The sequence below is a fragment of the Nuphar pumila genome, chromosome 1 (genome assembly GCF_984573655.1).
Source record: "Nuphar pumila chromosome 1, dmNupPumi1.hap1.1, whole genome shotgun sequence".
NCBI lineage: Eukaryota > Viridiplantae > Streptophyta > Magnoliopsida > Nymphaeales > Nymphaeaceae > Nuphar > Nuphar pumila.
Window position 1 is genome coordinate 181,466,005 of NC_143249.1, and position 26,787 is coordinate 181,492,791.

Below are 26,787 nucleotides of genomic sequence, written 5' to 3' on the forward strand. Positions count from 1 at the left end.
ATCGACGACTTAGAGAAGAAAACTATGACAGAAAACATAGAGTGAGGGAACTTAGATAGTTTTGGCATTTGTTACAGATGATTTGAAAATCAGAGATAGTAACAAAAGATGAATGCTTCCAAAACGTCACTTGCATTGTGACTGAATTTGTCAGCAACTTACTGTTAAAGATCAATCAGAAGCCAATTTGTTGAGGACTACCTCATTTTTGAGAAATCATTTTTTGGTGTGGAATCACATATAAAACACATTTTCAATGCAATCAGGTGCTCCATCTTTTATGGTGAATGTAACCGAACATGATCTTTTTTTTTACATGCTTTATTAGAACAAAGGTATTGCACTCTAATCATTGTGTAGCAGCATGGCAGTTGGAAAAAATTGCCCATAGACTGTTACTAATTTTGTGATTTTATATTAAGTTGGTAAGCCTATTGATATTATGCTATTTGTTCTTTGAAAAATGAACACTTACGGGTTGTTAAATGTTATCAATGTACAGTAAGGTGGCTAACATTTATTAAAGAAACTACACAAGCAGGAACAAGTCTTTCAAATGTTCTTAAAGACCAAAGTGCCCAGAACTCGCCCGAGTCAGCAACCGAGTCTTTGCAAACCGAGTTTGCCTTGCCGTGTTGACTTGCTGGAGGGCCGAGCCGAGTCACTGAGTTGACTCAGCGAGTTTTAAAACCTTGGTTTGCAATCAATTGAAAATTAACTAACTAGACGGTCACAAAAGAGAAAATATTGTTTCACTCATTTATAGTTCTGAAAAGACACTACAACAAAGCAGTAGATTAGCGACGACCACATTCCGTCGCTAATCCGTCGCTAACCATGTTAGCGACGGATTAGCGACAACGCGGCGACAGTATGCTTACGTCGCGAATATTTCGACGCTAACTGGCGACGGAATAATTCCGTCGCCAAGTCCGTCGCTAATTGCGACGGAATAACGAGCGCTATATTCCGTCGCCAATCCGCCGGTACTAAACGGTGACCACGGCGTGGCGACGGATTTAATTCCGTCGCTAAGCCGTCGCTAGATTAATATGAATAGCGACGGAATCATCCGTCGCTAATCCGTCGCAAAAACGAAAAAAATCAAAAAAAATTTATTTAAAAATTAATTACCGAGAACTGTACAATTTATATTTCCTGTACAATTTATATTTCCTGTAAATAAAAAACAAACCACACAAAAAAAATCATATAACAAGTATCTATAATAATTAATCGTTCCACCTTAAAACTAAGAAGTTTAATTATTTACAATTCAACAATTACAATTAGGAAAAATAAAAAAAATAGAACTTCTTCAACACAGTCCTCTAATCATCGCCAAGATTTTGTGCGTCTTCTTGTTCATTGTCTTTATCTGTCCCTTCAGCTCCACTACCCTGATTATCGCTAGCAGCCTACACAAGAAAAGAACAGTCAGTATTGATAAACAAAATATAATGAAATAAATTACACACTATATGTGATTCTATCATGTGCTCATGTGTGATCTAAGGCAATAAAAAAACTCTATATGTGATTCTATCATGCTCATATGTGTGCTAAGGCAGTCAAAAAATTGAATATGTGATTATAGCATGTTTATATGTATTCTAAGGCATATAAAAAAACTCTATATGTGATTCTACCATGCTCAGATGTGCTTTAAGGCAGGCAAAAAACTATATATGTGATTCGATCATGCCCGTATGTGTGCTAAGGCAGTAAAAAAATTGAATATGTGAATATAGCATGCTCATATGTGCTCTAAGGCAGGCAAAGCCAAAAATTTTATATGTGATTCTATCATAAATGATATATAACATGTTCATATGTGTTCTAAGGCAGTTAAAAAACTCTATATGTTATTATAGCATGTTCATATGTGTGCTAAGGCAGTCAAAAAACAGAATATGTGATTATAATATGCTCATATGTGTTCTTAGGCAGTAAAAAAACTGAATATGTGATTATAGCATGCTTATGTGTTCTAATGCAATCAAAAAAACTTTATATGTGATTCTATCATGCTCATATGTGCTCTAAGACAGACAAAAAGTTAAATATATATATATATATATATATATGTGATTCTATCATGCTCATATGTGTGCTAAGGCAGTAAAAAAATTGAATATGTGATTATAGCATGTTCATATGTGTTCTAAGGCATCTAGAAAACTCTATATGTGATTCTACCATGCTCAGATGTGCTTTAAGACAGTCAAAAAAACTATATATGTGATTATACCTGAGAGGGACCTGGAATCGAAGATCCCCTATCCTGAACAACGGCCTTGATCTCATTTCGGAGAAAGGGGGCGACGGTGTATTGGAAGTAGTTATTCAGTGATTCATTAATGATCTCGCATACATCATCACCGGAAAGAATAGTCGGCTGCTTGGAGCTTATGTCGGCGCAAGAAGTTGGTGAGCCGTAACTGGAAGAACCAATAACTGGTGAAGTGTTCATATTACTCCCAAACCCGAACACGCGACCTTTTTTGGGTTCACCTGCTGCAGTCACCCATGCTGTAGGATCAAATGATGGATGCTGAGTAGCATCTTCGCCATATCGCTCTACCATTTGTTGCTCATATGCCTCCTACAAAATAATGTTTAAAGTATTCATTAATAATTAATGATAACATTATGATGACTTGCATATATATTGCAATGATTATTAATAGAATTAATACATACCGTTGTCGTTCTCGCCTTCTCTGATACGAAGACTTCCGTGGTCTTCCGTTTATGTGTTTCTACAAACACATCCTTATATGGTACACTGCCTCCTTTTTCTGCTTCCTGCGAAGTTAAATGACAAAAGATTTAGTACACAAATTTGCAACAATACTTATAAAATTAATATTATATATTGATGAGTTACCATTTTCTTTAGGTGGCTCCCAAATGTCTTAGATCCACCTGTGTGTAGATGGGCTTCGGGCATCTTCGATCGATTTTGTGAAGCCTTCGTAGAGCGATTTTTAAATGCATCTCCCGCCCACATATCACACATTTCATCCCAGTAATCTCTCCTGATAGTAATAGGACCATGGCCCTTCCACAGTAATGGATCATCTACTACGCCAGATGCTTTTTTTGCTGCAGTCTTCATAGTGTGCAGCATGTCTGCAAATCGATTGGCAGCCACCTTCTGCCACACCTTCCTTGCATCATTTTCTTCCACCGTAGTTGCAAAGCGATTCGAAGCCTACAAATATTTTCAGAAAGTTAGTAGACATTGCTTAAATAAATTAAATATGAAACACATTAACTATGAGGAACAACTGTATACCATGAATGAGGACCACAATCTGTCTAACACCTCCTTTGGGTACTCTTTCCATTGAGCAACTGGTCCTGGTAGATGTTGAAGAAGTGAATTCCTAATCTCCCGTACTACTTCTTGTGGCTCAAACCTCGTGCTGCACATGAATTGTTACACAGTAAATATCAATATAAAATATTTAAAAGATATGCAATAATTGAAAACAAAATACTTACGGTCGATTATCGATATACACTATTCGAATGAGTCTTCTTGTGCCAGCCTGAGAAGACCCTGTTTCCTGTGTTGGCTGTTGACTTGTGCGATCAACTGGTGTAGGTGGGTCGTGTACAGGCGCAACATCATCTGTAAAAAAATACACACCAAGTTCTCAGAATGTGCATTTGAACTAATCAAGCATCTAATTAGTTATATGATATACCTATCACAGGAGCCCGTGAAGATGAAGGTTGAGCCTGGCTACTACTGGATGAGCGACCACTATAACCTCCACGAACCATATTCTAACAAATAACATATGTCATACAATACATTCAACATCAAGTATTACAATGCATTCAAGTCATTCACATCAAGCATTGCAATGCATTCAAATAATTCAAATCATTGACATCAAGTATTGCACTAATTCAAATCATTCGTTAATTGCATAAATTATAATACATTCAGATAATTGAAATCATTCACATCAAGTATTACAATGCATTCGATTCATTCGTATCAAGTATTACAATACATTGAAATAAAATTTTTAATCATTCACACCAAGTATTGCAATACAACTCACATCAAGTATTACAATGCATTTAAATAGAGGTTTGTAGTATAAGATTTTGCTCACTAGCTTGAGAATTCTTCCTTGTCACTAGTTTGACTTTCTTCTTCTTCTTCTTCTTCTTCTTCTTCTTCATTGTTTGCCCATCCACTTGGTACATCATTTGGATCACATTCCTCTATGAATGTTTCATCAGCCAATGGAGATATGACATGCATATCATGCGCAACATCGTGACCATAAGCGAAGTCACAGACATCATCTGATTGATAGTAATCACTGTCTTCAGCTAACTCATCTTCTTGTAACTGATCATACTCGGGGTATAGTTTGGATTTCACCTTGCAAACTGCCCACCATTCATTTCTATCTGACTTTTTTATACTCGGATATGAAGTATAATAAACTTGTTGAGCTTGCGAGGCTAATATGAATGGTTCATATGTTCCAAACCTGGATTTATGATTCACCTCCACAATGCCTGAAGCTTTGTCGAGTCTTGTTGCAGTTGGATCAAACCAATGACACTTGAATACCGTAACCCTGTTATTCATGCCTAAGTAAGTCAACTCCATTATTTCCTCTATAACACCGTAGTAATCATGTTCATTTTCACCGTAGCTGCTACCCTTGACACACACGCCACTATTTATCGTTGATTTGTTTATACCGTAGTCTTTTGTATGGAATCGATAACCATTTACGATATACCCGTTGTAGCATTGCACAACTTTGGTCGGACCATTTTCTAAATCACATATTCCTTGATCTTTAACATCACCATGGCGAACCTACGCACAGACATAAACAATTATTGTGATCACGATCAATTAAGTAACTTAGTGTTGTTTATAAGTACAAAATTTATGTTAGCTTCTTTACCAACTGTTTCAACCACTCCACAAACTTAGTTTCACGTTCTTTTTGTACTTCTGCATTAGTGAGATGTGAAACTTTGCTTTGCAACTCCAGATCAAATCGTTTGCAAACCACAAATACTTATATTACCGAGCCATGTATCCACATATAGAACATAAAAGGATTTATAATTGAGTTGCATATACATATATTTACTCGATGTATGGGTCGATCGCTGAACAATTAAAAAGAATATAGATGTGTGCTGCATCTTGCTCTCGATCTGTCAATAGCCTTGATCGGCAACTACCAAATGCATGCCCAAGTCGTTGAAATATCGACAGCTTGTCAGCTACAATTACTTGTTCTCCATCATCGTTACGGGGCAGGCATGTGTAACGTGTTGAAATATGAGGTTCGAAGTACATAGATGAGAAATTTGAAATCTCTTCTAAAGTGTACGCCTCACAAATAGAGCCTTCTACTCTTGCTTTATTACGAACCTTTTTTTTTAGGTCGAACATGCATCTGACAAGAATATACATTTTAAATTTTAAATATCTGTCATTAAAGAGACAAATATAAAAAAACATATACCTTTCAAATGGGTACATCCATCGATATTGCACAGGGCCACCAACCCTTAGTTCATATGGCAAATGTATGATCAAATGTTCCATAACATCGAAAAATGCTGGCGTAAATATCTTTTTTAACAGACAAACAGTGGTGATGACAGAGTCCTCGAGATTCTTTACATCTGATACAATGACCTCCGATGCGCACAATGTTCTGAAAAATCCGCTCAACTCAGACAATACCCCCCATATAGGTTTGTCTAACATATCATGGAATGCTAGGGGTATCAATCGTTGCATAAAGATATGACAATCATGGCTCTTCAACCCATATAACTGCCCATCGTCAATCTTCACAGCCCGAGCAATGTTAGAGACATATCCATCTGGAAATCTCAGTTGTCTCAACCATTGACATACATGTTTTATTTGATCAGGTCCGAGCACGTACTTCGCCTTTGGTTTCAGTACTTTGCCATTATACTCTTTGAGTTCCAATTCTGGTGTTTTACATATTAATTTTAAATCCATACGGGCCTTCGGATTATCCTTCGTTTTTCCTTTAATATTCATTACTGTATTGAACACATTATCAAACACATTTTTCTCTACATGCATCACATCCAAATTATGTCGTATCAATAGGGTCGGCCAATACGGTAGTTCCCAAAAAATAGATTTTTCGTCCAATTGTGTTCCTTCCCAAATCCACGGAAGGGTGTAGGACTGCGGGCATCTGTTAATACATCTGGAAAGTATCGCAATCTTCTTAAAATCTCTATGCCAGACAATCTTGAGGATGGACCTTCCATTTCAGTTGTGCCTGCTGTAAATGCATTCTTTTGACGTCGGAACGGATGATCGCTGGGTAGAAATCGACGATGGCAATCAAACCAGCAAGGCTTCCTTCTATGCCTCAATCTAAAAGCTTTGGAATCCTCCATGCAGTACGAACAAGCCAACCTCCCATGTGTGCTCCAACCAGATAACATACCATATGCAGGGAAGTCACTGATTGTCCATAGAACAGCGGCCTTCATGTTGAAATTTTGTTTTTTGTGGGCATCATACGTGGTAACACCGTCATCCCACAGTACTTTTAATTCATCAATCAATGGCCTTAGATATACATCAAGATTTTGGCCAGGTGAGGTCGGACCAGGGATCAACAGAGACAAGAAAAGATTTGGACGTTTCATACACAAGCTTGGTGGAAGGTTGTATGGAGTTACAAATACTGGCCAGCATGAGTATGGAGTTGATCTACCCCCAAATGGATTAAATCCATCTGTACATAGACCGAGTCTAACATTTCGCACTTCCATTGCGAAGTTCTGATGAGTACGATCAAAGTGCTTCCAAGCTTCAGCGTCAACAGGATGCGTGATCTTGTTTTCATCGTGTCAAACTTTATTTGCATGCCATCTCATGTGTTTAGCTGTCTTTGAAGACATATACAATCGCTGCAATCTAGGAGTGATAGGAAAGTAGCGGAGCGACTTGTATGAAACTTCCTTTGATCTCGTGCTACCATTGCCTTTTGTCTTTGGCTTGAACCGAGGATGCCCACATGACGGGCATGATATGTCGTTTTTCTGCTCCTTGAAATACAACATGCAGTGATTTGGACAAACATCAATCTTTTTGTAACCCATACCTAGAGCGTTGACCATAACTTTCGCACGATAGAAATTTTGTGGCAATTTCTCATCTTTAGGCAACATACTCTTCACAATCATGCACAAACGGTCAAAACATGATTGACTCAAATTATACTCGGACTTCAAATTCATTAGTTGAAGAACTGCAGACAAGATAGTGTGACTCTCACAACCGTTCCAAAGTGGCTCATCAGCATCTTTAAGTAAATCATAAAATCTACTAGCTGCATCGTTTGGTGATTCTTCATCTACGACAGTTCTTACATCACTAGAACTCATAGCAGAACCCAATTCTGTTCCTGCAACATCAAATATCAAATTCGTATATGGATTATCGTGCACCACATTCACCCGTGCATCAAAATCGTTTCTAAATTCTTCTCCATGAAACGCCCAGTTCTGATAATCACTCACAAAACCCTTCCTGTATAGGTGATGTCTAACGCCATGAGGTTCTACAAATCGATTATTCTTACAAATCTTGCAGGGACACCTAATCCGACCTGTGGGATCTACCGTACTGACACTCGCCGTTGCAAATTCAATAAAACTATCGACACCATCCATATATTCATGCGATAACTCATTGTCCACTATCCTACGGTACATCCATTCACGGTTTGCAGTCATTCTGTCGTATGATGTTACAAATAGTATCCTAACGAATTAAGAAAAAAACAATCAGAATGCGACGATGAAGAAAATATCAAATTTATCATGCAATATACTATGTCAAACAATAACAAGAATTTTGATGCATGCATTAATAACTTAATATTTTCATGTGCAAACTATTAATGACATGATACAATCATTTGAAGCATGCTTTTATTATAAAATTTCACATGGAAGTCAAAATCAAATTGAAAGTAACTACATGCAAGCATGGATACAATTACATCAAACATTGCAATACATCATAATCATTCATATCAAATAAATGGCAAACATGTACCTGCAGCAAACACACTTCAATATCTCACTAACTACTACCATGCTTAGCATGGACTCCGTACTCCAAAAATAAGAACACTTCCATATTTCTACATTAAAATCATGCTCAGCATGATCTCCGAACTCCAACAAAGCAGTCCTAGATATCAACAACTAAGTGAGTGTGTGAACAATAAAGTGTTGCATTCAATAAATTAAATAACATGTGATACGTTTGCATCACTTACTCACCACGGGTATTTACCCGATTTGCATTGTTTTTGTCATTTACTTACCACAGGTGGCCGAGCACGAGTTGGTTCCGTTGAAAAATCTGCACAAAAACAAAACAAATTAAGTAACAAACTAACTAATCATGAAACAAGATGAAACACTAACTAAAAAAATTAAAACAAATTAAAACAACTCTAACTAATTGAAAGAAGAGAAAAGAAAAATAGTATATATGTTAAGCCAAATCTAACTAGAAGATGCTAATTTAACAAACCAGCTATAACATGTTGAACCAGTCGACTAACATAAAGTCATAGACAATTTCTAATCTGAACTACTTAGCAAAGGAATAGTAAATCAATCAATTAGTTTACTAGAAAAGATGTGAACTCCGTTTAACCACCACTATCATAAAGAATTCAAATAGCCCTAATCTAACTAACTGATTGTTAGAACATTAAATACCAATCTATCTAAGAAAAATATAATTATAAAAGACTAATAGATTGAAATACTCTAACTAACCAGATTTGAAGAAAACAAATTGAAGTAAAACTAACTACCAGTAGACATTAACAAACTAACAAATTGATAAAAATTTATGAACTACTCTAACTAGAACAAACTAACAAATTGATAAAAATTTATGAAATACTCTAACTAACCACAGTTGATTAAATCTCAACCTAGCCAGTTGATTTCGATTTGAATTTTTTTTTTATAATTAAATTTTTTTTTGAATTTTAAATCTCAACCTAGCCAGTTAAACCACCTGCCTTTCCGGCAGGGAAGGGGGTTAAACCCCCTGCCGGAAAGGCAGTTCCGGCATGGGGGGTTGACCCCCTGCCGTGCCTTTACGGCAGGGGGGTCGACCCCCTGCGTTTTCGGCAGGGGGTCGACCACCCATGCCTTTCCGGCAGGGGGTCGACCACCCCTGCCGGAAACGCAGGGGGTCGACCCCCCATGCCTTTCCGGCAGGGGGTCGACCCCCCCTGCCGGAAACGCAGGGGGTCGACCCGCCTGCCGGAAAGCACGGGGAGCGGCGGCTGGCGAGGTCGCTGGTGGCCGGCGCAGTCGACAGCAGAGAGGGGGAGACCTGGAGCGAAGCTCGGGGGCCACTGGGTCGCCGGAACTCAGAGCGGAGGCGAAGAGGTGGCTGCAGGGAGGATCGTCGGTCGTCGGCGACTGAGGACGCCGGTTGCGAGTCGCCGGCGAAGGGGAGACAACACCTCCCGGCAGCAGCCACAGAGGAACAGCAGGGAGGAGGAAGAGGTCGGCGGCGGGTCGCCGGTGCTCGGAGTCCCTGGCGCAGCCGCTAGCCAAGCAGGGAGGTCGGCAGCGAGGATCGTCGGCGAGGCGGCGGCGGCCGGACGGTGGCGAGAGCCGACGAGCGGCGGGAGGGAGAGGGCGGCGGGCGGGAGCAATACAGCGAAACAGGAAAAAGAGAAAGAGGGATGGGATTAGGGATTTACGCGATATTTAGCGATGGCTTAGCGACGGAAACATTCCGTCGCTAAATCAAAATACAAAAACCGCGATGAAATATATACTGTCGCTAATCCGTCGCTAATTAGCGACGGATTAGCGACGACAGAGTTCCCTCTCTAAATCCATCGCTAAAATGGTGTTCTTGTAATAAAAAGTAGCGACAAAAAATTTAGTCGCTAATCCGTCGCTAAGTAGCGACAGATTAGCGATAAAATTTGTTTCTTCGCTAATCCGTCGCGAATTAGCGACAGATTCTATCTCTAGCTAATCTGTCGCTAATTAGCGACGGAAAAAATCCGTCGCTAATTTCCGTCGCTAATTAACAATTTTCTTGTAGTGAGAGTAAATTAAAAAAAATGAACATGTTGAATTTTTTTCATTATTTGTATACTAAAGGTTGCTTTAAAATTATAAATGAAAAAGTTTTCTCTGCCGCATAAGAAAAACATAAAGGATGGGATGCTTTTCATAAAAAATTATTTAAAGGTAATAATCCTTTTAATTTTTATTTTTTGTTCGTGAATTTTGATGTGATATTTCTCTTTTTTATATAATATTTACATACTAAACACATGTTTGGTCTTACATATGAGCTTCTTTGGTTTGTGGATTGATGGAAATATTGTCTCTACTTTGTAGATGTAAACTTATACTACTTAGAATAATGGCCAAATTAAACACAAACCAAATCATAAAAAAAAAATTTAGTTAAAATATATATAATTTTCCAACGATTATTGTTGGGTAGTATTGTTATTATTTGTTGGAAGGTTTCCTTCTTACTTCACTATGAGTTGATATTGTCTTGTTGCAGAGTCTCGTTCCACTTGGTAGCGTGGAAGAGCTCTTGGCAACCTGTGATTTCACAACGCAGAGAGCTACCACCACCGGTTATAGTGTGGGAATGGGGTTGGACCAAGAGCACCGAGACCTGGAATGGTAGAGCACCCATGCTTGCAGTGCGTTTTGTTGGTTTTGGAACTACTGGTGAAGGCGTCTTTCATCAGAGTGTGGAGTTCTCCCATCACTTCATTAAGAAGCCCTGTGGGGAAATTGCATCTTGTTGCTGCATCTTTGCTTCATTCTAGAACTTGTAAAAATCTGGTATTTGGGCTTCTGCTGCATTTACAGTAGCTTAGGCTGAGGCTGGCCTTCCCTTCAAGTTTTTCCACCAGCTCTTTCTTGTTGAATGGAACCAACCGGAAACTGATGTGGTCTAGCAGTTTATCTCTACAGAGGCATTGGTTGTACTGTTTTTGGTTTTTGTTTCTTGTGTGTATGATGCTAATCAGTGAGACGAGCTAGTATGTGCTGTTACCCAACTTTGGACATTGTCATGATATGTATTTACTTGTTGCATTGGCGTATATTTACTTCTACTTGAGAGATGAATATTTTGTATAATAGTTTTCCTATGTCCCAAGAACACATCAAATGATTCATAGATGTGTACTATTGTTTGACAAAGTTACTGGTCCCAAGAACACATCAAATGATTCATAGATGTGTACTATTGTTTGACAAAGTTACTGCTGGTAATGGCTGCCTAGTAGTGCATTTTCTGTCATCGGAAGGGACTATCCGACCATAGTGTAGCAATAGTGTTGAAGCTGGTGTTTTCTTAAGGACTTTGTGCCTTGTTATTCTTTTCTGTGGTCTAAGATTATTGGTTTCTCTGTGCTTCTGTTGTGCAGTATCTGAACGAGCTATGAGTGTGTGCCTTGTGCCAAGGCTTGGACATTGGAGAGGGTAGTGTGTGTTTTTCCCGAAACACAAATTGCGTGTTCCTGTGTGTACGGAGGAATATCTTGGGACCCACAATAATTCATATGTCAATGTTGCCCACGATGACTTTATAATAAAATAACATATAAAAAAGGTAGATATGCTTTTGACGGAAATGTCCTTCGATAAGATAGATATGCGTTGGATGAAAATGTCCTCTCGCTCCCCGTAAATAGATTTGCATGTTTCGCCTTTGTTTTTAGCTTGTGTTATAACACATGGCCGCCTTCTCGTTCCTGCCTGATGAGTTGTAGAGCCTGATTTAAAATTTTTGCCCTTGCAGAAAGGGGGTCCGAGGGCTCCTCCCGACGCGGGTCCCGCTGTGCGGTCAGCAGGCAGGGGTCAGGGGGGGCGCCCTTGGTAGGGGGTTGTGGGGGCAGCGCCCCCCGAAAGAAATTTTTTTTGGGCTTATGTTTGAGACTCAATTTCTTATGGATCAGACCCAACTTGTTTAGGTTTAGGGTTATCGCCCTTGCCTTGTATAAATTCTTTTTTTTCTTTCTCTCTTGTAATTGTTGAAAAGAGCAATAAGATTTCTCTCTAAGCGGCTGTGATTTTTTTTATTCTCTCTCTGTTGAAAAAAATGATTTACAGTAAAAATCAAATCAAAGAGTATCGATTTACAGTAAAAATCAAATCAGAGAATAACAATTTACAGTAAAAATCAAATATAAGAGTAATGATTTGCAATAAAAACCAGATCAAAGAATAACGATTTACAGTAGAAATCAAATAAGAGACTAGCGATTTACAGTAGAAATCAAATCAAAGAGTAACGATTTATAGTAGAAATAAGATCAGAGAGTAACGATTTGTATTAGAAATCAAATTAGAGAATTGCGATTTACAGTAAAAATCTGATTTCTACTATAAATCGCTACTCTCTGATTTGATTTCTACTGTAAATCGCTACTCTTTGATATGATTTCTACTATAAATCGCTACTCTCTTATCTGTTTTTTATTGTAAATCGCTACTCTCTGATTTGATTTCTACTGTAAATCGCTACTCTCTTATCTGATTTCTACTATAAATCGCAACTCTCTGATTTGATTTATACTGTAAATCGCTACTCTCTTATTTGGTTTTTACTGTAAATCGCTACTCTTTGATTTGGTTTTTACTGTAAATCGCTACTCTTTGATCTGATTTTTATTGTAAATCGCTACTCTATTATCTTATTTATACTGTAAATCGCTATTCTCTTATCTGATTTCTATTGTAAATCGCTACTCTCTTATTTGATTTCTACTTTAAATCGCTACTCTCTTATCTAATTTCTACTATAAATCGCTACCCTCTAATTTGATTTCTATTGTAAATCGTTACTATCTTATCTGTTTTTTATTATAAATCACTACTCTACTTAATTTGACATTGTCATCATTATCTCTGTTGTAAATCGCTATTCTCTATCTACTCAGTTCGATGTTTGTACCCTCGTATCATGATGAACAATAGATGAAATGTTATTTTTTTTGGTAGTTCAACTATTTCTCACGAACAGACGACGACAAAAGAGGCTCCGATAATAATAGATGACAACGACGACAAAAGGTGCTTTGACGGCAGTAAACGATGGCAAATGGTACTCCAACGATAGCAGATGACAACAAAGGGTGCTTCAACGGCAGCAGACGACGACAAAGGGTACTCCAACGATAGCAGACGACAATAAAGGGTGCTCCAATGGCAGCAAATGACGACAAAGGGTGTGTTGTCAATCGGAGCTCCTATTACAGCAGATGGTGCATTGCCAAAGGGTGATCCAGAATGTTTAGAGCGACATATTGACAGGGGCTCTTGTTAAAGCAGACGAGTTTACTCCTTAGGGCGAAAACGATGATGATTTTAACCCTTTCTGGCGGGAGGACATTTTTGTTTTTTACTCGAAACATCATTTTATGGTGCTAATGGCGAGAAAGAATACTTAAGTCTTTGCAAATGCACCAGACTCCGATGCTAAGTGATGCTGACACACACGGTGAAATGATTTCTACGTGCTTACATATGTGGCGCTTATTCAGACCTGAGAACACGCACCTGCGTGTTCCGGGGGGAACATATAACATGCTTCGTGGACATTGGTACTTGTGTCTGCATGATGTCACATAAGATCCTGCCATATGTTAATCTTCATGTTACGATATGACAAGATACTGTCATATGTCATAACACAGACTGTGCCTTCTGTGTTCTCACGTATGGACTCAACTGGATAAAAACTTAGCAACAGAGTTTAATTAGTAAAAATAACGGCAGACAAATTTCTGTGTAAGAAAAGTTGAAAGATTATCAATCACTTTTTCATGTGTTATTAAACAAAAATAATTTAATAAAAGAAGAAAGTTCATTAAAGAAACAAAAATAAAAATATTCTTCTGGATGATCTAAGGGAACCCACCCCCTCTCCACCAAATCACTGATGGCACATTTGTTGGCCTCCAGTTGGTAAAACCCATGAAGCCTCCCTGCTCACCGGCAAGCATAGTGTCAAAAGTTAAAACAACAAAATATTGGCAGCCAAAAACTTGCGGGAAATTGAAGATTTTTTGAAAATCCCGTATTTTTTTACAAAATCTCAGCAATAAAAAAGAAATTAAAAATATAAAAATTTCTTAATATAGTAATATAAATATAAAAAACTGTGCATTTTTTTACGATAAATAGCTGATAAAAACAAAAATATCAAATTTAGATCCGTTTTTTAGAAATACCTTATATAAGCATATATATTATCACAATATATTCTTTAAAACAATTCTTGGAATATCACTTTTTCATGATATTTTCAAAATATCACGGATATTTGTCATTATGATATACATACCCAAATTGCCGGTAAAATGTTTATTTACATGAATGCTTTCACTTTAATAATTGTTATATGGTTTTAAAGAGGGGCGGAGCTACATATGGTCTAGGGTGGACAAGTGCCCATGCTCACCCGAAAATCTCCAATAAGTGTGTTTGGATCAAGGTGGGCAGTGCACACCCTAACCCAAATGCTGTGCCCCCCTCTAAACTCTCTTTCTTTCTTTCTCTCTCTCTCTCTCTCTCATCCGGTCCATTGCCAGACACACAGTCACACATATGTATTTGTTTCTTGTTTCTTTTTTCCTTTTCCCCTTTCATCTCTCCTTTTCTTTTTTCCTTATTTTTGGGGCTCCTTGGCATGTCTTGGGCCCGTGTTTGGTTATCCGGTAGGTTCAATGTTGATTGAACCTGTTTTCGTATCGTAATGTTGATGGTTATAGTTCGGCTCTCTCATCCGGTCCATTGCCAGACACACAGTCACACATCTGTGCCGACCCTAATTTAGATGTCTAGCTCCGCCACTGGTTTTAAACCCAATTTGACCCGTAACAAACTATCCAATTGACTTGCACCATTTCGGCATTACTTTGGTCGGAACAGTCAAGGTGATAATGGTTTCTACCCGATCCAAATGCCGGAATGTCACTAGAAAATGCTCATCATGTACACTTTAGTACTAAGTAATTTTTTTTTCTATAATACATTTATTTAATGGGTGATAAGATGCAGTCAAGGATCCACTTAGGCTCTCTGTTGGGGAGCTGCAGTTGGGAGCTGCAACATGAGATTCATGGAATCCCCATCGTCTATATGTAGACTGGAATCACATTTTTGGAAGTGGAAACAGATATCGGGTTGGGTGCAGTGGAGGGGGCCTTGACTATTAGACGGGTGATCAGTGTTCCATTCGCATAAGTGTCACATTTTTGGTTTGCAAGCAGTGGGTTTACTTATTACTTCCACCTTTGAGACAATATTGTTTTTTGTTTTTTGGTAAATATAATCAAACCAATTCGAGCTTGGCTCGTTCAGCTCAGGCTCGTTACGAGCTCAAACTCGGCTTGACTCACTGCAAGAATGAGCTCAGCTTGAACACTTCAAGCTTGGCTCATTCAGCTTGTTTGCCAGCCCTACCGGTGTCTGCCTTGTTCCGGGTCTGAGCTTTAGTCACTATACCTAGTCCAGCTGGGGTTCCTCTCCGGTCTACGTAGGTGGTTCTAGGTACAAGTGTCGGTTTAGTCAGCTATGAACCAAATCCAATCAAATCACGTATCTGAAATCCAAAACGTGACCACGTTCTGGTCCAGGTCCATCAAATTACCAGACCATAGGGACACAAACAAACCAAGAAGCTTCTCAGGCTTATTGGCTCGTGCCCGGACCGGTTTTCATAAGTCCGGGTCCGGTAGAACCCGACCCATTATCACCCCACAACCAAACCCCATTAACGAATATTATATTCCTTTAAGACAATTAACACGTGGCGCTTTCTTACTGAAATAGCGAGGGATTGACACGAAACGCCCTCATCAAACCAACAATGTCGACAACAAGAAATAAGATACGAGTGTAATATTTTCCAAAATGAAGGATTTGTTTAAAAATGACAACGTTATTTTATTCCAGCTTCGCAGCCTCTCTCTCTCTCTCTCTCTCTCTGATCGATTCTGCGATTATCGAGCGAAAAAAACATTGTATCGGATTCGAAAGAGCATTGATTTCCTGACGGAAGGAGAAAGGTTCGATTTTTCCTATATTTTCGGTTATTTTCTCCCATTTGTTGGACTATTTTTCTCTTTGCTTTTTCGATTGCATTTAGGGTGTTTTCTTGCTGATTCTTCTGATGTTCGTGGCACGGATTTTCTTGTTTAATTTCTCGCATGGGTTAGGGTTTCATGCGTATTTGATCTCGGTTTCTCCGGCTCTTGTTTTGCAATTGATCGCACGGTTGTTTCTGGTTACAGAACTTAAGACATGCGCGTGGTAGATTGGGAAAAAATAGGGTTTTGGTTGGCGGAAATGTTGAGGAATTAGGGATTTACTTCCCTCAATGAGGCCTTTTTGTTAGTTCTGACTTACTCGTAGGGTTTGGGGATCACCAGAGCGTTGAAGCATTGGGGTTTATTCCTCTTTGTGGCTCCTTACTGGATGGTTTTTGTTGCAGCAATTTTTGCTTAGGGTTTTGGAGCTTTGGTTTGATGAGAAATTCGAGCAATTGGGGTTTACTTCTTAAAGTGCGTCCCCTTATTGGCAGGTTGGTAGGGCTAGTTATGGTGAGCTTTTCTGGGCTCATCAATTATCTTTTGGTCGTTAGAGAATATTCTCTCCCCCACATCCTATTTGAAGCTCAGAGACAGCCTCGAGGGTTTTAGGATTTAGCGTTCTTTAGATGATGTACCATCCAAGAGTAACTTGTAAGCTTCCCGTTCATGATAATCTTGCATTCACGCTATGCATGCTATGCCTTCTCTCATTGGTTGTGTTTATATATGTCTTTTCATCTTGGGCAGAACTAAAGTAACAATAGTGATGTCTTTTTTTGTAGAAATTGTAGTTTTGAAAAGATTTTGAAATGAAAAGCATGTGAAAACCGGACATCAAATAATAAAAACCGGTTTTCACTAGTCAGGGGTGTAGCTAGGATTCATGTTAGGGGGGGGGGGGCAAACAGGGGTGTAGGGAAAAAAATTATTTGTGCCATAGTTGGGGGTTCTGGGGCAGCGCCCCCGAAAATTTTTTTTTTGAGATAAAATAAAAAATGGCTACAATTATTAATAAAAATCTATTTCATATGGACAAATCAAACTATTTGCTGCAGTCAGGGCTGGGCTACAAAAATGGATAAAAATCTATTTCATATGGAATCTGGGCTGGGCAAGGACTGGGCTTTTAAAAAAAAAAAAAATTAACTGTTTCGGGAGTCAGGACTGGGCTACAGCCCAGTCCTGCCCCCCCTAGCTACGCCCCTGTCACTAGTGGTAGAGACCGGGTCGAACTCAGGGAATGGGAATACTTCGTATTCAAACAAACAACTAAACTATTTTTTATTGCTAAAATGAAAAGTATGAGGAAAATTAAGCTACTTAGCTATTACAATGAATGAATACCCTACGCAGACGGCGTAAAAAGACTTTATTACAAACCCAGAATTAAGTTCTTAAATTCTAAAAGAAAAGTAAAAGGTGTCTTCTGTGCTCATGCTTCATGTCGAGTGTCGGGCGCACGCCACTCCGTATCTCGCTTGCTGGCCTTCACTCCGTGCTTTCCTGCAAAATACGAACACACAAAGCAGAAAGACGAAACAAATAGTACAACAACAACAACAACTACGCCTTCATCCCAAAACAATTGGGGTCAACGATATGAACCAAAAAAGAAAATCATTCTGGGTCCTCCACATGAATCCTTCTCCTCCAATCATTTCTATCCAATGCCATGTCCTCGGTGAGGTTCAAAGCATTCATATCCTTTCCTATCATCTCCATCCAAGTCTTCTTAGGCCTACCTCGACCTCTTTTGACTAATATATTTTTCCATTTGTCCATCCTTCTAACTGGAGCATCATTAGGCCTTCGCCGAATATGTCCAAACCACCGTAAACGATTTTCTCTTATCTTATTTTCAATGGATTCAATGCCTACCTTCTTACGTATCTCCTCGTTTTGAATTTTATCTTTTATTGTATTTCCACACATCCATCGAAGCATACGCATCTCAGCTACACTCATTTTTTGAATATGATGTCTCTTGGCAGCCCAACATTCCGTACCATATAATAAAGCGGGCCTAATTGTCGTCCTATAAAACTTTCCCTTCAACCGCAATGGCATTCTACGATCGCACAACACTCCAGTTGCACTTTTCCATTTCATCCACCCAACCTTTATCCTATGGTTTACATCTCCATCAATTTCTCCATCATTTCGAATGATAGATCCCAAATATTTGAAACAGTCATCCACCGATATTTCTTGCTCGCCAAGTTTCACTAGACTCATCACTACTGCGTTGCTTACTAAACCGACATTTCATATATTCTGTCTTACTCTTACACAACGTAAAACCTCTTGCTTCCAATGTCTGTCTCCATAATTCTAACTTAGCATTAACCCCAGCTCTAGACTCATCAATTAAAACAATATCATCAGCAAACAACATACACCACGACACATTTTCTTGAATTGATTTCGTAAGCTCACCCATCACTATAGCAAATAGGAAAGGGCTTAATGTAGATCCTTGATGTAACCCAACTGTATTAGGAAAATTGTTTGTCACCCCTCCACAAGTACGAACATTGGTTACCACTCCTTCGTACATATCTTTAATTATACTAATGTACTTGAGAGAAACACCTTTCTTCATCATTGTTCACCAGAGAACATCCCTAGGTATTCTATCGTATGCCTTCTCTAAATCAATCAAAAGCATATGCAAATCTTTGTTCCTCTCTCTATTTCTCTCAATAAATTGTCTAAGAAGATGTATAGCTTCCATAGTTGATCTTTCAGGCATAAAACCAAATTGATTCTCCGATATCATGACAACCTTCCTCAACCTAGACTCAATCACCCTCTCCCAAAGTTGCATAGTATGACTCATGAGTTTTATACCACGATAGTTTGTGCAATCTTGTATATCACCCTTATTCTTATATTGAGACACCAAAGTGCTCTTCCTCCACTCATTAGGCATCTTATTTATCCGCCAAATCTTATTAAAAAGATTTGTCAACCATTCTAAACCTTTCTCTCCCAAACATTTCCAAGCCTCGATAGGTATACCATCTGGGCCAACCGCCCTTCTTGATTTCATTTTCTTCAAAGCCTCTGCAATTTCTTTCTTTTGAATCTTGCGCATGAAGTCACGATTCATCTCATGAGAAGGAATGGAGAAGTCTCAAAGATCCTGAGCATGACTTCCATTAAAAAGCTTATCAAAATAATCTTTCCATCTATCCTTAATCTCCTCATCTTTGACTAAAACCCTTTGAGTTTCATCTTTGATGCATCTAACCTTACCCAGATCCCTCGATTTCCTATCTCTCATCTTTGCAAGCCTATAAATATCTTTCTCTCCCTCTTTGGTATCCAACTTGTCATAAACCTCCTTATATACCTTATCCTTCGCGTTTCGAACTACTTTCTTAGCTTCCTTCTTTGCTATCATATACTTTTCCAAATTCTCATTATCATGACTTTTACTTAGATTTCTATAACACTTTCTTTTAACCTTAATAGCTAATTTGACATCCTCGTTCCACCATGATGTATCCTTACCTAGCAGTGCACCGCCTTTAGACTCACCCAATACCTCCTTAGCCACCTTTCTCATGCAACCCGCTATCTTATTCCACATTGATTCTGAATCCTCCTCGAGACACCAATCAACTTCCTTAACTACCTGCTCTACAAACATTCCTTGTTTAGTTCCTTTCAGTGCCCACCATTTAATTTTATGATCTATCTTATGTCTATCCTTTTTATGACATTTTCTAATTCTAAGATCTAAAATTAAGACTCTATGTTGTATAGCTACACTTTCTCTTGGTATAACCTTACAATCAATGCAACAACCCCTATCTCTCTTTTTAAGTAGGAAAAAATCTATCTGACTTGTATTAACCCCACTTTTAAATGTTACTAGGTGAGACTCCCTCTTCCTAAACCAAGTGTTGGCTAAGATCATATCATAGGACAAACCCAAATCTAAAATCCTTTCTCCACTTTCGTTTCTTTCTCCTATACCATAGCCCCCATGGATACTCTCAAATCCATCCCTACTAATGCCTACATGTCCATTAAGGTCACTGCCGATGAAAATCTTATCTCCATGAGATATCCCTTATACTATTTCGTCTAAATCTTCCCAAAATTGACGCTTAATGGAATCATCTAAACCTACTTGAGGTGCAGAAATACTAATAATATTAATGATATCCGTGCCTAATACTAATTTAATAAGTAAAATCCTATCACCCTTCCTACGGACCTCAACTACATTGTCTATAAACTCATGACTAATAACAATCCCTACTCCATTCCTATTCCTATTTATTCCTGTATACCAAATCTTATATCCCCAAGGGTCTATCACTTTTGCCTTCTCACCTACCCATTTGGTTTCTTGTAAAAATAAAATATCAATCTTTCTCCTACACATAACATCTACTAACTCTACCAACTTACCAGTTAAAGACCCTATGTTCCAAGTGGCTAACCTAATTTTATGGTCTTGAACTATCGTCTTTACCTTCGCCCGTCCAACAAAGTGAGGGAACCCTTGCCTATTTGACACCAGTCACACCACACTCGGGCACCGGTGTGACCCGACGCTCCTGAGCGATGACCTAGCAACCCTTGGCCATTTATCACTGCCTCCCGGCCTATAGAGTACGACACGTCGCTCAGTAGAGAACACCCAAACGAAATTCTCATATTGGTTCATATCTATGTCACATGGGTGCGGGTGCGTGGATTCAGCACTTCCAAAAAACCCGGGTGCGGGGGTGTGGCAGGGGCAAAAATGTATACATATATATATATATATCTTGTATAGTGTAAATGTATGAATGTATGGTAGCTGTTAAGGTCCATGACATTTATGCATGTTAGCACGTTCACCACAATTGTTTGGGATGAAGGCGTTGTTGCTGTTGTTGTAGCACGTTCACCACAATTTTATTCCCCTAACAAATTTAAAAATTGATATGGTGATTAGGTGTATTAATTGTCACAATTATGAACATTTTAGTAATTTTTATTAGGAAAACATATTAGTAATTGTGCATTTTGAATGCACAGCTAATAAGTGTGTACCTTATTTTTACACAAAATTGCAAAAATAGCTACTGGTGTCCATTAATGCATGGAACCACCAAGTCATTTTTAAACTTCAAGGGTGTATTTTATGGTCATGTGTTAACACCTGCAGATGGCTATGGAAGTCAACACACTTATTAACTTCCTAGACTGATCCCTCTTCGTGAGAAGCCTTTTGTTTTATGTTTGCAAAAGCATTGATTTTTTTTAGATGTATATCTGAATGTGTGCCCAACTTGCTTTTTACCATTTTTTTATCTTATATGGTTGTCCCCAAAGATGAAAGTGATGAGTTGTGGAGCCTGATTCATTGTTTTTGCCCTTGCAGGAAGGGGGGTCCGGGGCTCCCCCCTGGCGGGGGGTTATAGGGGGCAGCCCCCCCCCCCCCCCCCACCTCCAAGATTTTTTTTTAAAATTTCGCAACCCATTTCATAGGCCAATTTTTTTAAAAAAAAAAATCCAAAAAAAATGGACATAAATGACCTTGGGTGCGGTCAACGCACCCAGGGTCAGGTTGACCGCATCCGGTGCCGCACCCGCACCTGCGTTGAGTCGCGTCGACGCGGGTGCGGCACCCTGCTAGCTGAATCCCTGTTACATAGGTTCATATTCAAAAGGTATGACTAAGTTTTTATGCCGTCTGTCACTGGCCTACCGCAACCCTCCTCCTATAATAGTTCTTGGGACCGAACAGAAAGAGAAAAAGGATTTACACACAAAAAACCCTTGATGATGAATCATAACCAAAACAGAAATGCAACACAATGATCAAATCAGATAAATTCTATTTGTGTGAGGAAAGCATACCTGGAGGCCTCAACAGTGCCTGGAAACCGAAGATCGTGTAGGGTTCTCCGACGAACAGTGGTCAGTGTTTCCTGAAAAACAAAACAAACAAAACAAAACAAAACAACATAGAAAGAAACCACCGTGCAGAAAAATACCCCAATCGTGAGGGAAGAGGCTGGAAACCACCGTGCAGTTAAAGCCCCAATCGTGAGGGAAGAGGCCTCTTTCTGATCTGCCAGGCCTCAGTATAGATGGGAAAACCAAAAAGAACGATCCTCTGAAACAGAGGGCTCAAGCAAACTCTAGAACGAGAGAGGCCTACTTCTTGAGACGCCACTCTGCATATCGAGTCAATCCCTGACCAAATACACCTGTGGGAGACGACGTCGTGGGTTCTCCGGCGAGGGTCGTCGGCGAGTGCCGAACGGGGTGTTGCTGAAAGATGTCGCAGGGGGAGACACCGACGCAGGGGGTTCGGCGAATCGAGGAAGATGGGGGCGAGGGGGAGAATGCAATACGTAAATACTATAAGAATGTGCGGAATAAAAGAATGCAATACGTAAAAAACTAAAATGACTAAAATACCTAAAAATGCCTAAAATGTACAAAATGATATATCTAAAGTAAAACTAAATGCAAAACATACAATCAGTGTTGTTAAAAGCGTTGAGGCGTAGCGAGGCGCTCCACCAAAATCTGAGGCGAGGCGTAAGCCTCGAGGCGCAAAGCGTAAGCCTCAATTTTTTTTTTAAACTTAAAAAAAAACTATAAAAGCTGTTTGTTTTTCCAGGATCCAGAAACTCTGACCAATATGACGAAATTAGCCTCACCTAAAAGTGCTCCTTACTTCATATACCCATGCAACAGACGTGCGTTATTTTCAAAGCTGTTTTGTTTTTCATAAACCACATTTCCTGCAACAACCTTCCCAACCAATCCAGCGAAAAAAATGTTGTTCTTCAAAGAGGCGAAGTCCGAGCGAACCTCTCTGGATTTTGTCTCTTATACCCCGAACGACCTCAGCAGTTTCCAGCAAAGCCAGGCCCATTGGTCAAACTACAATCGGATCCACTATACACACACACATTAAAAGAAAAAACGGTAGCTCTCATTGTGTTTATTGTTTAACCAAACTTGGTCCTCCGCTCCCTTCCTTTTCTTTCCTCTGCAGGATGAAGGGGAAAAACAAATTAAAGTGAATGGTAAAGGAGGGGAGGCCATATCGACAATTGATCCTTGTGGTGTCTTCTTGGGGATCTCCGATTGCCCTCCCCCCATACCCCAGCAATGGCGGTCACCATCCCTAACCCCGTCGTTGTGGTCCAAGGCATGACAGACCATTGCAAGATGCGAAGATCCATCTCCGATCCCCAGATACACTCCTCGTTGGCTACCAACAACTGGGCATCATCGCCTTCGCTGAGCCAGACCCACTTGAAAAGCTCGTCCACCTCGCTGAGATCGCTAGGGTTCCTCCCGCTCCATATTGCCGGTTCAGTTCTCACCAACACGGTTCGGTTATTCGTGGAGAAGCCTGAGGAAGGGATTGCGGATGCGTAGGAGGTGCCGGAGGCGAGGAAGAGGCCGGAGAGGGTGAATTGGATCGAGAGGTTGCTGTAGCTGAGGAGGGATTGGAAGGGTCGGAAGGAGGAGGAGGTGGTGGAGGGAGAGACTAAGGATGGAAGGAAGGGGCGGTCTGCTGTTGAAGAAAATGCGGAGGCGCATGATGGAGGAGATTCCTGTCATGATGGATGCTGTTGCGTGGGTTTGGATGCGGAGTTGGAGGGCGGACCAGCCGATGACGAGCACGACGCGGAGTCGTTCTCGATGTTCCTCGTTCGAGCCACGTTGGAGGAAACAGAGACTTTGGCTGAGCTCGCTTCTCTCTGTTACCAGGCTTATACCATCCTGGAAATCAAGGTAACAACTCTTCGCCTTAGTCAGCGGGTGGCCGGCGGCGAGTGGTGGCCGACGGCGAGTATTAGCCGGCGACAGCAGTGGCGGGGGACGAGAGGGGACGGAGTGGAGAGAGAAGGGGCGAGGGCTTTCCCTTGCCTCGAAGCGCCTGTCTTTTTTAAAGACACAGGTTCTCGATATTTCGAGAATACGGGCCCGGATCCGGGTCGAACTCTGGTCCGGGCCATCCGATTTCTTAATGCGTGCCTCACTTTGAGGCGCGCCTCGCCTCAAGGCGTACGCCTCAAGGCACATGAGGCATACGCAGTGTTGTTAAAAACGCGCCTCAAGGCGCAAAAAGCGCGCCTCGCCTCGAGGTGAGGCCCTTTTCGCCTTGAGGCGGACTTAAAAAGCGCAACAGCCTCAAGGCGTACGCCTCATGCGCTTTGAGGCGTACGTCTTGAGGCAAGGCGCGCCTCAAAGTGAGGCGCACATTAAAAGTCGGATGGCCCGGACTCGAGTTCGACCCGGATCCGGGCCCGTATTCTCGAAAGATCGAGAACCTGTCTTTAAAGAAGACACAGGCGCTTCGGGGCGAGGGAAAGCCCTCGCCCCTTCTCTCTCCACTCCATCCCCTCTCGTCCACCGTCACTGCTATCGCCGGCCACCACTCGCCGCCGGCCACCACTGGCCGCCGGCCACCACCCATCGCCGATCATCGCATCTTCCACCTTCTTTCCTTTGCTGAGAAGGCATCGGCGACCCACAGCCACTGTCGTGCGACCACTCGCCGACGCCACTGCTGTCGCCGGCCACCACTCGCCGCCGGCCACCACCTCTTCCACCTTCTTCTTTCCTCTGCTGAGAAGGCATCGGCAACCCGCCGCGCCAGCGACTCACAGCCACCGCCGTGCGACCACTCGCCGCCGCCACTGCTGTCGCCGACCACCTCTTGCCGCCGGCCACCACCTCTTCCACCTTCTTCTTTCCTCTCCTGAGAAGGCATTGACGACCCGCTGCGCCAGCGACTCACAGCCACCGCCGTGCGACCACTCGCCGCCGCCACTGCTGTCGCCGGCCACCACTTGCCGCCGGCGACCTCTGCGTTTTCCGGTGACAGGTAAAGTTCTCTGTTTTCTGACAGGTAAAGTTCCAGTGAAGGTAACGTTTTTCTGGGTTTTCTTCTACCCTTTTCGTTTTTTATTTTGTTTCTGTCTTTCTTTCTAGTTGCTTTTCGTGTTTTATACGTAGATGTGTTTGTTTCTGAACAATATGTTCCTTTGTTTTTATGTTATTTTGCATCTAAATATGAATGAAATGATACCATTTTTATCTTTAAATGTAATTGGTATGTTTTCTTTCCCTGTTGACTGATTTCGTTCATTAGAATTAGTGGGTTCCTCTTTTTATTAAGTTTCATCTTTTTTTTTTGGTGTTGATTTGTGTGAACTCATCTGATTCAGATATTTGAAGCTTCATTAAAATATGTATTTTTTATCCCTGTCGAATTGCTGGAATCAAAAGATCTCAGTCCTCTGATTGGGAATTTTCCATATATTCCCCCTTATGTTTTCTTTCCCCTGTTGACTGATTTCGTTCATTAGAATTAGTGGGTTCCTCTTTTTATTAAGTTTCATCTTTTTTTTTTTGGTGTTGATTTGTGTGAACCTATGTCACACGGACTCGACTCCAAGGTCGCCGCACTCGCGTCGACACGCATCGACACGGGTGCGGCTCGGACTCGGTCAACCCGACCCTGGGTGTGGTCAATGCACCCAGGGTCATTTTGGTCCATTTTTTGGATTTTTTTTGGATTTTTTTTTTAAAATTTTCTGGGCTACAGCTGTAAGGAAAAAAACCCATCACAACTAAAAAACCTGTACACTTTCAAGTTTTAAGTACAGAATGGGCACAACTCAAGTTTTTGTGGTTTTTTCCTGTATGAAGAAAGTGAATTATTGCAGTGTATGAAGAAAGTGCCCAAAAGTGAATTATTCCTGTATGAAGAAAGTGTACAAAATGCCTTCACAACTCATCACCTGTCCCCTAATGGGCACAACTTTGACCGAGTCTTATATATATATATATATATATATATATATATATATATATATATATATATATATATATATATATATAGCCGAGTCCCCGTGTCAAAATTTTTTGAAATTGCGCCGCACCCGTGTCGCACCCGCACCCGCACCCATGTGACATAGGTGTGAACTCATCTGATTCAGATATTTTAAGTTTCATTAAAATATGTATTTTTTATCTGTGTCGAATTGCTGGAATCAAAAGATCTCAGTCCTCTGATTGGGAATTTTCCATATATTCCCCCTTTCTTATGTTAAGCATCTGAAATATTCGAACATAATGGTGACCTCTGTTTAGCATATTCAATATATGTTTTTTTTTTCGGCATTTTCACAATTTCTTGAGGTTGATCTCCGGAGAAGTTCTTGATATACCTTCTTGTTGAATTCTAGGGATGGTTATTTTGTTGGTTTAACATGCTCTTCTTTCTTCGAAAAAAAGGAAGACAAATTTCGTTGGCGTTTTATTTGTGTTTGTAAGGATATTTTTTGTCTTTTGTTGGTGCTTTTTTGTGATGGTATTCATTTCAATCGATGCAAAATTTGTTTGGAGTGCCTTGGAGTTGGTTGGTGTTTCCTTTTTGTTTTTGAGAAGAAATCTGGGATCCAAACCACCTCCACTCTATCTCTACTATGTGTGTGTGGCTATAAGTGTGCATTATTGAATGAACTTTGAGACCCAATTAAAAAACTGACCTAATTATATTTATTATTTTTTTCTCGGCAATTATGTTTTTTTCTAGGATTCGTATATAGCTTATACA

General features: G+C 40.3%; 2 protein-coding genes across 3 annotated transcripts in view; one reads left to right on the plus strand and one right to left on the minus strand.

Annotated features, from left to right (window-relative positions):
• Positions 1-1,226: 1,226 nt before the first annotated feature.
• LOC149851547 (uncharacterized) lies at positions 1,227-2,482 on the minus strand. The gene is made up of 2 exons (XM_090015336.1): positions 2,252-2,482; positions 1,227-1,418 (listed from the first exon to the last, which is right to left on the minus strand). Exons 1-2 carry the CDS (start codon positions 2,471-2,473, stop codon positions 1,332-1,334), a joined length of 309 nt encoding a protein of 102 aa, XP_089871462.1. The 5' UTR covers positions 2,474-2,482; the 3' UTR covers positions 1,227-1,331.
• Positions 2,483-16,059: 13,577 nt separating this feature from the next.
• The window catches only part of LOC149851548 (uncharacterized), a 33,575-nt gene continuing 22,847 nt past the window's right edge, over positions 16,060-26,787 (plus strand). Inside the window, exon 1 of one of the 2 annotated variants that reach the window (XM_090015347.1) lies at positions 16,060-16,163. The gene's annotated coding sequence lies outside the window, so the exon portion shown is untranslated. The remainder of the gene's footprint in view (positions 16,164-26,787) is intronic. The other variant, XM_090015351.1, reaches the window with a different exon arrangement.

What these genes read in the sequence shown, in the direction of transcription:
- LOC149851547 (XM_090015336.1), bottom strand. Translation starts at nt 2,473, where the DNA reads ATGAACACTTCACCAGTTATTGGTTCTTCCAGTTACGGCTCACCAACT. An exon ending in CGATTCCAGGTCCCTCTCAG is followed by an intron (nt 1,419 to 2,251) that starts GTATAATCACAT and finishes TTTCTTGTGTAG; the next exon opens with GCTGCTAGCGATAATCAGGG.